The 7,764-nt window shown below is 55.8% G+C and overlaps 1 protein-coding gene across 1 annotated transcript; it reads left to right on the plus strand.

Moving 5' to 3' along the window:
* The first annotated feature begins 2,224 nt into the window (after positions 1 to 2,224).
* Positions 2,225 to 7,600, plus strand: LOC147215557 (rac GTPase-activating protein 1). Its single transcript, XM_086139521.1, has 14 exons — positions 2,225 to 2,315; positions 2,390 to 2,592; positions 3,417 to 3,556; positions 3,638 to 3,710; positions 3,791 to 3,844; positions 4,289 to 4,387; positions 4,571 to 4,706; positions 4,835 to 4,938; positions 6,073 to 6,231; positions 6,296 to 6,391; positions 6,521 to 6,719; positions 6,837 to 6,942; positions 7,014 to 7,146; positions 7,389 to 7,600. Exons 1-14 carry the CDS (start codon positions 2,225 to 2,227, stop codon positions 7,551 to 7,553), a joined length of 1,758 nt encoding a protein of 585 aa, XP_085995647.1. The 3' UTR covers positions 7,554 to 7,600.
* The last annotated feature ends 164 nt before the right edge of the window (positions 7,601 to 7,764 follow it).

Here is a 7,764-nt window from a genome sequence, read left to right on the forward strand (position 1 = left end):
ACCATCTCAGTCTGGCTTCTCTGACCTTCTCTCCAAAACATCTAACATGTGCTGTTCCTCTGATAGACTCATTCCTGATCCTCTCCATCCTGGTCACTCCCAAAGAGAACCTCAACATCCTCATCTTTGCAACCTCCAGTTCTGCCTGCTGTCTTTTGGTCATTGGAACAGTTTCTAGATCAAACATCATCGCTGGTCTCACCACTGTCTTGTACACCTTTCCTTTCATTCTGGCTGAAAGTCTTCTATCACATAGTACCGCTGACACTTTTCTCCACCCATTCCAACCTGCTTGGACCCGTCTCTTCACCTCTTTTCCACACTCTCCTACGCTCTGGACTGTTGACCCCAAGTACCTGAAATCCTCCAGCTTCTTGATCTCCACTCCCTGTAGCCTCACCGCTCCACCCGAGTTCCTCTCGTTCACACACATATATTCTGTCTTGCTGTGACTAACTTTCATTACTCTCCTTTCCAGAGCATACCTCCACCTCTCTAGATGTTCCTCTACCTGTTGTCTGCTCTCACTGCAGATCACAATGTCATCTGCAAACATCATGGTCCATGGGGATTCCTGTCTAACCTCATCTGTCAGCCTGTCCATCACCACTGTAAACAAGAAGGGGCTCAGAGCTGATTGCTGATGGAGTCCCACCTCCACCTTGAACTTCTCTGTTACCCCTACAGCACACCTGACCACCGTCTCACAGCGAGCATACAAGTCCTGCACCAGTCTAACATACTTCTCAGCCACTCCAGATTTCCCACTTCTTCTTTGCTAACCACTTTCTCTGTATATACTCCTGCTCTTCCTCATTCCACCACCAACTCTCCTTATCTACTTTCCTTCCAGATGACACACCAAGTACTCTTCTACCTGTCTCCCTGATAACACGAGCTGTAGTTGTCCAATCATCTGGAAGCTCACCCTGACAACCACAAGCCTTTCTCAAATCCTCCCTGAAAACCATGCAACGCTCCTCCCTTTTCAGCTTCCACCACTTTGTCCTCTGCTCTGCCTTTGTCCTCTTCATCTTCCTTGTCACCAGAGTCATTACATGACGTTACATTCCAGTCATTCAGCAGACGCTTTTATCCAAAGCGACTTACAAAAATTGCAATTCAATCACCGAAGATCCACAGTACTAGTAGTCGTTATTCAGAAGTCACCACTCTACCAAATAGCCATCTCAAAACCATATACATACACACATTCATTTCTTTGTTTTTTTGGGGGGGCTGAAAACGGTGAAGAGGTACGTTTTCAGCTCACGGTGGAAGATGGGCAGCGACCCCGCTGTTCTGACCTTTTCTGGGAGTTCTTTCCACCACTGAGGAGCCAAGATCGAAAAGAGCCGAGACCGGTTGGATCGGCAGCCGGGGGCTCGGAGTGATGGGGTGGACGGTCGCCGAGAGGTGGCAGATTGGAGGGGACGGGTAGGGACATGTGGCTTGACCATATCGTGAAGATATGATGGGGTTGTGTTATTCACCGGCCGGTAGGCGAGCACCGGGGACTTGAACTTGATGCGGGTCATCCTACAAACCACCATCCTTTGCTGTCTGACTACACTCTCACCTACAACTACTTTGCAGTCACTGATCTCTTTCAGGTTTCCTCGTCTATACAAGATGTAGTCTACCTGCGTGCTCCTACCTCCGCTCTTATAAGTTACCCTATGTTCCTGTTTTTTCTGGAAAAAGGTGTTCACTACAGCCATTTCCATCCTTTTTGCAAAATCTACCACCACCTGTCCCTCTGCATTCCTATCCTGGATACCAAATCTGCCCATCACTTCTTCATCCCCTCTATTGCCTTCACCGACATGTCCATTGAAGTCTGCACCAATGACCACTCTCTCATTTCTGGGAATATTCTGCATCACTTCATCCACTCATTCCAGAACTTCTCCATCTCTTCAGATTCACATCCCACCTGTGGTTCATAGCCACTAACAACATTGAGCATCACACCTTCAATTTCCAGTTTCGGACTCATGAGTCTATTTGAAATTCTTTTCATCTCCAGAACGTTCCTAACAAACTCCTCCTTCAAGATAACTCCTACTCCATGTCTCTTCTTGTCAGTACCATAATAGTACAACTTAAAGCTGCTCCTAAGCTTCTAGCCTTACTACCTTTCCACCTGGTCTCCTGGACACACAGTATATCCACCTTTCTACCAGTGAAGGTTCCTCCTGGCCCGGGGAGGTGTTCGTGGACAATGGCCGAGTCTCGGCTGATCGTGGAGGAGATGCTGGCCCTGTGCCTTCAACGGATCGCGCTGGAGGAGAACGCGCTGAGCACCGAGCTGGGTGAGGTTCTCCCCCCGCCACTGCACGGCCTCGAGTTCGGCGGGCGACCTGACCTTCTTGCCTCTGTCTCTCAGACTTCATGGAGGTGGCCAAGAACTTCGAGGTGGTCAGGAAGCAGTGGCTGCACGCTGAGCTGGAGCTGAAGAAGTACAAGGAGCTGCTGGTGAAGTCAGATGTGGCCAAAGCGGCGCTGGAGGTCAAACTGAAACACACCAGGAACCAGCTGGACGTGGAGATGAAGAAGAGATACAGACTGGAGAGAGACTTCCAGTACCTGGTCAGTGAAAGCCCAGATTCAGAACTATCTCTGTCCCACGGTCGGGATGTCACCTCAGAACATCGTCACTTTTGCTTCCAGTCAGGTGTTTCTCTCCTCTGGAGGAGGAGGTGAGAGCAGCCGTGGTGTCTGGGTTAGAGGCACTGAGGAGAAGACTAGAAAGTAATGAAGGTGTGGAGGTTCTCTTTGTGAATGAGGAGGGTGGAGTCCAACAGAGGGACGGCACATGGTAGATGTTCTGGACATAAAGTCACACTGAGATGGTTTGGACATGGAAAGAGGAGGCATGGAGAAGATCTGGGTAGAAGGATGCTAAGGTCTGGAGGAAGAACAGAGAGGAGGCTCATGGATGGAAGGAAGGAGGACAGGGAGGTGGTTGGAGTTAGAGGAGATGGTGAGGTGGTGGCAGGTGATTGGCCGTGGACCTGGAGGGAGCAGCCCAAAGGTGGAGACTGTTACTTTATGTCTTCAGGACTTCGGCGTTTGTTGTTTTTTCCAAAAGTGTTACATAAGTTCGGCTTTGGCTTTTGTTTCCTGCATGTTTGATGTGCTTCAAACGATCTCGACATCTTCTCAAAACACTCCTGACCGCCACCTTCACTTGAAGACCCTCGGACGATGAAGACCTCCCGGTCTTATCTGGGGGTCCGCAGATGACGAAGGGTGTGTCCGAGGGTGGAAACCGAAGTACCAGGTGGTAGTTCAGCAACAACGGAGAAGATGCCGTGGAACGGGTCCTGAGGTTCCACCGTGGCGGATGCTAGCTGATGGTCAGGAGGAGAGGAGAGGCTCTCTGAGGAACATCTTCTCTTGTGTTGGGACAGCAGCGGCAGATGCAGCTGATGTGTGACATCCTGGTCCATGACAACAGATCCAGCGCCTGCCTGAACGATGAGCAGAAGTCCCTCCTGGCGACCTTCGACCACAAAGGACCAAATGTGACTTTGCACCGCAGCAGCAAGCGGTGAGCGGCGCCGACCTTCTGAGCATCTCCGCCAGCGTTCTGGTCTCCCGCTCACCGTGGCTCTCCGGGTCCGTCTCTCAGACTGACGGCCATCGACGAGTCCTCCTTCTTGTCGCACTCGGACATCAGCTACGACCGCACGGACGACGACGTGGTGAGGCTCCCGGAACATCTCCGCCGCTCTGTAGAACTCCAAGCCTCCACAAGAAACCCACATTGGGGCTGATTTTTCAGGATTTGGACACAACTGTGATCAAACCCCTGAGGTCCAGGGCCCGGGAGAGGAGGGTAAGTGTGTGTGTGTGTGTGTGTTTGTGTGTGTGTGTGTGTGTGTTTGTGTGTTTGTGTGTTTGTGTGTGTGTGTGTGTGTGTGTGTGTGTGTGTGTGTGTGTGTGTGTGTGTGTGTGTGTGTGTGTGTGTGTGTGTGTGTGTGTGTGTGTGTGTGTGTGTGTGTGTGTGTGTGTGTCCCTGGGAGAGGAGCATAGGAAGACTTGTGTGTGTGTGTGTGTGTCAGTGATGGGGTGGAAGGGTGTCTGTACCAGAAGAAGACAAGGCCAGCAGATGATTGACAGGAGTGGGCAGCGTATCCTTGGAAACCAGTGGCCTTCCAGGAGAAGGTCCAGGTGTCCATGTTGGAAGGTGTGAAGGTGGTGCACAGACCAGGGTTGCTCCTTGGGCTGATGTTTGACCCCGAGCCGTCCCCCGTTGACCTTCCTCCCCGATGTTCTGCAGAGGTCCTCCATGGGCGTTGTTCTCGGCGCCGCCGTCGGAAAGCGAGGGAGGGGTGGGAACGTCTCGGCCGAGCTGCTGGAGAGGAGAGCTGTGGAGAAGGTGAGAAGCCGCTGTTCCTCAGAGTGCCTTCTGCTGGCGTGCGGGGCTGATGCAGGCATCTCCAGGGTTCAAGTCCAGGCTGGGAATGTTTCACCTCCTGGAACCTTGAAGGAAGCTCTGGGTTCCGGTCATCATCCGGGGTTTGGTCGTACGCGTCTTTACAGCTGTGGATTCTTCTGACAGGAGGTGGAGACCATTGTGAAGGCATCAGTGATGACCCCGGACAGAGGTCAGATCCACATGGTGGTGGACATCACGCAGGAAGCTGAGAAGATGCCATGCAGCGTCTCGGGGGGAGCGTCCTCCTCCACCACAGGAGGTGGAGAAAGAGAAGGCGGTGGGGAAGAAGGAGAAGGAGGTGGAGGTCAGTTCAACCCTGTCGCTCAGTCCCTCTGCGACCAGACCAGATAGGAACCTGCTTCAGGATCTCTGAACCTTCTCTCCCAGACCAGACCTCGGTGTGGTTTCCGGCAGAAGAAGGTGGTCCAGGGGTGACGGTGGAGCCGTCCAGAGCCCAGAGACCTCAGAGGCATCTGTTCCTCTCCAAAACCGTACGGACCTTCTGTTTGTCGTCTCCTTGTCGTCTCCTTGTCGTCCTGGTCCTCCTCATCTTCCTGGTCCTCCTCGTCCTCCTGGTCCTCCTCGTCCTCATCTTCCTGATCCTCATCTTCCTCATCCTCTTGGTCCTCCTGGTCCTCCTCATCTTCCTCGTCCTCCTCATCTTCCTCGTCCTCCTCATCTTCCTCATCCTCCTCATCTTCCTCATCCTCTTGGTCCTCCTCATCCTCTTGGTCCTCCTCATCCTCCTGGTCCTCCTCATCTCCGTCATCCTCTTGGTCCTCCTCGCCCTCCTGGTCCTCCTCATCTTCCTCATCCTCCTGGTCCTCCTCATCTTCCTCATCTTCCTGGTCCTTCTGGTCCTCCTGGTCCTCCTCATCTTCCTCATCCCTCTGGTACTCTTGGTCCTCCTCGTCCTCCTGGTCCTACTGGTGGTCCTCATCTTCCTGGTCCTCCTGGTCCTCCTCGTCCTCCTCATCTTCCTGGTCCTTCTGGTCCTCCTGGTCCTCCTCATCTTCCTGATCCTCCTCATCTTCCTCATCCTCTTGGTCCTCCTCGTCCTCCTCATCTTCCTGGTCCTCCTCATCTTCCTCGTCCTCCTCATCTTCCTCATCTTCCTCATCCTCCTCATCTTCCTCGTCGTCCTCATCCTCCTCATCTTCCTCGTCCTCCTCATCTTCCTCGTCCTCCTGGTCCTCCTCATCTTCCTCATCCTCTTGGTCCTCCTCATCCTCTTGTTCCTCCTCATCCTCTTGGTCCTCCTGGTCCTCCTCATCTCCGTCATCCTCTTGGTCCTCCTCACCCTCCTGGTCCTCCTCATCTTCCTCATCCTCCTGGTCCTCCTCATCTTCCTCATCCTCTTGGTGGTCCTCATCTTCCTGGTCCTCCTCATCTTCCTGGTCCTCCTCATCTTCCTGGTCCTCCTCATCTTCCTCATCCTCTTGGTCCTCCTCGTCCTCCTCATCTTCCTGGTCCTTCTGGTCCTCCTGGTCATCCTTCTCTTCCTCATCCCTCTGGTCCTCTCGGTCCTCCTCGTCCTCCTGGTCCTACTGGTGGTCCTCGTCGTCCTCCTCACCTCCTCACAACCTCGTCCTCCTGGTCCTCCTCACCTCCCGGTCCTCCTGCAGGTGATCCGCCCGGAGACCTGCTCGCCCTGTGGGAAACGGATCCGCTTCGGGAAGTTGGCGGCGAAGTGCCGGATCTGCCACCTGGTTCTCCACCCGGAGTGCAAGCCGCGATGCTCCGACAGCTGCTCTCCCTCGGCGGCAGGAGGTCCGGCTCAGGAGGTAACAGCCCGAGGCTTCCGGATGCGCCGAGGTCCGTCTGCTGATCGGACGTCTGTGCCTCCAGGAGCTGCTGGAGGCCTTCGCCCCTCGGACCCATCCCAGGGTTCCTCCTCTGCTCGTGGAGTGCGTGAAGGAGATTGAGAGGCGGGGCCTGGCGGAGGTAACCTGCTCTCATCCGTCGGCCTTCTGGCCTTGGATTGGTGGAGGGGAGGAGGTGTGGATGAGGCCCTGGGATTAGACGGTCCAGGTGCGCCCGGAGAAGGTGCTGAGAAGGTCCCCGTTCCCGCAGAGGGGGCTGTACCGGGTCCCAGGGGGGGAGCGGCAGGTGAGGGAACTCCGCCAGAGGTTCCTCGGAGGGAAGAACCAGCTGCAGCTCGGCAAGGTGTCGGACGTCCACGTCATCTGTGGCCTCCTCAAGGACTTCCTGCGCAGACTGAGGGAGCCGCTCGTCACTTTCCGCCTGCACCGCGCCTTCATGGAGGCCTCAGGTACGTTCCGCTCGCGCCACTAGACGCCCGCCTGGCGAGGACGTGCGGACGCAGATGGCGTTCCTCGCCCCGCCGCCTTGTAACGGACCTTCTGACCGTCCGCGGCCCGTCCCTCAGAGAAGAACGACGATGAAAACGGGGCGGCCCTCATGTTCCGGGCGGTGGCCGAGCTGCCGAAGGTCAACGGGGACACGCTGGCCTTCCTCATGCTCCACCTCCACAGGTAAGAGCTGCGCAGACCTTCATGGAACTCCTGGTCCTCGGCGGGCAGCACGTGACGCCACGTGTCCTCAGAGTGATGAGGAGCCCCGCCTGTCAGATGGACCGGAACAACCTGTCCCGGGTCTTCGGGCCCACGCTGGTGGGCCACGGGATGCCCAAACCTTCTCCGTCCACCATTGTGAGGGACACCGCCATGCAGCCAAAGGTGGGGGGGGTCCTCAGAGGGGTGTGTGTGTGTGTGTGTGTGTGTGTGTGTGTGTGTGTGTGTGTGTGTGTGTGTGTGTGTGTGTGTGTGTGTGTGTGTGTGTGTGTGTGTGTGTGTGTGTGTGTGTGTGTGTGTGTGTGTGTGTGTGTGTGTGTGTGTGTGTGTGTGTGTGTGTGTGTGTGTGTGTGTGTGTGTGTGTGTGTGTGTGTGTGAGACCTGGCCGTGACCTTGTCTTCTCCCAGGTGGTGTCCCTCCTGCTGTCCCTCCCCGAGGACCACTGGAGACGCGTCCTGGCCGTGCAGACCTCCTCCGGCAGCCAGGACGGCCACGGCCCAGGTACTGGTGAGCTCACGCTGGCCGAGGAGGTCGGAGGCAGCCGATTGGCTCGGCCCGCTGTGCGTGCGTGATCCCGCAAGCGTCTGAGTTCCCGTGTGGGCGGAGCCTTCACCCGACGATGTCACGGCTCTTCCAGTCCGCCTGTTCCGACCCCTGACGTCCCCGGAGCTCCGCGGTTACCATGGCGCCCCGGCCGGCGCCCCGCCGAGGGGATCCCTCCGGAACTCGTGAGTCCAGTTTGACCTCCTGACCCGACGACCCGGTCTCCTCCTGGAGCTAACC

This window comes from Fistularia commersonii, chromosome 32 (assembly GCF_037954325.1).
Source record: "Fistularia commersonii isolate RoL2024-O1a breed Wild chromosome 32, RoL_Fcom_v1.0, whole genome shotgun sequence".
In the NCBI taxonomy this organism is placed as follows: Eukaryota; Metazoa; Chordata; class Actinopteri; order Syngnathiformes; family Fistulariidae; genus Fistularia; species Fistularia commersonii.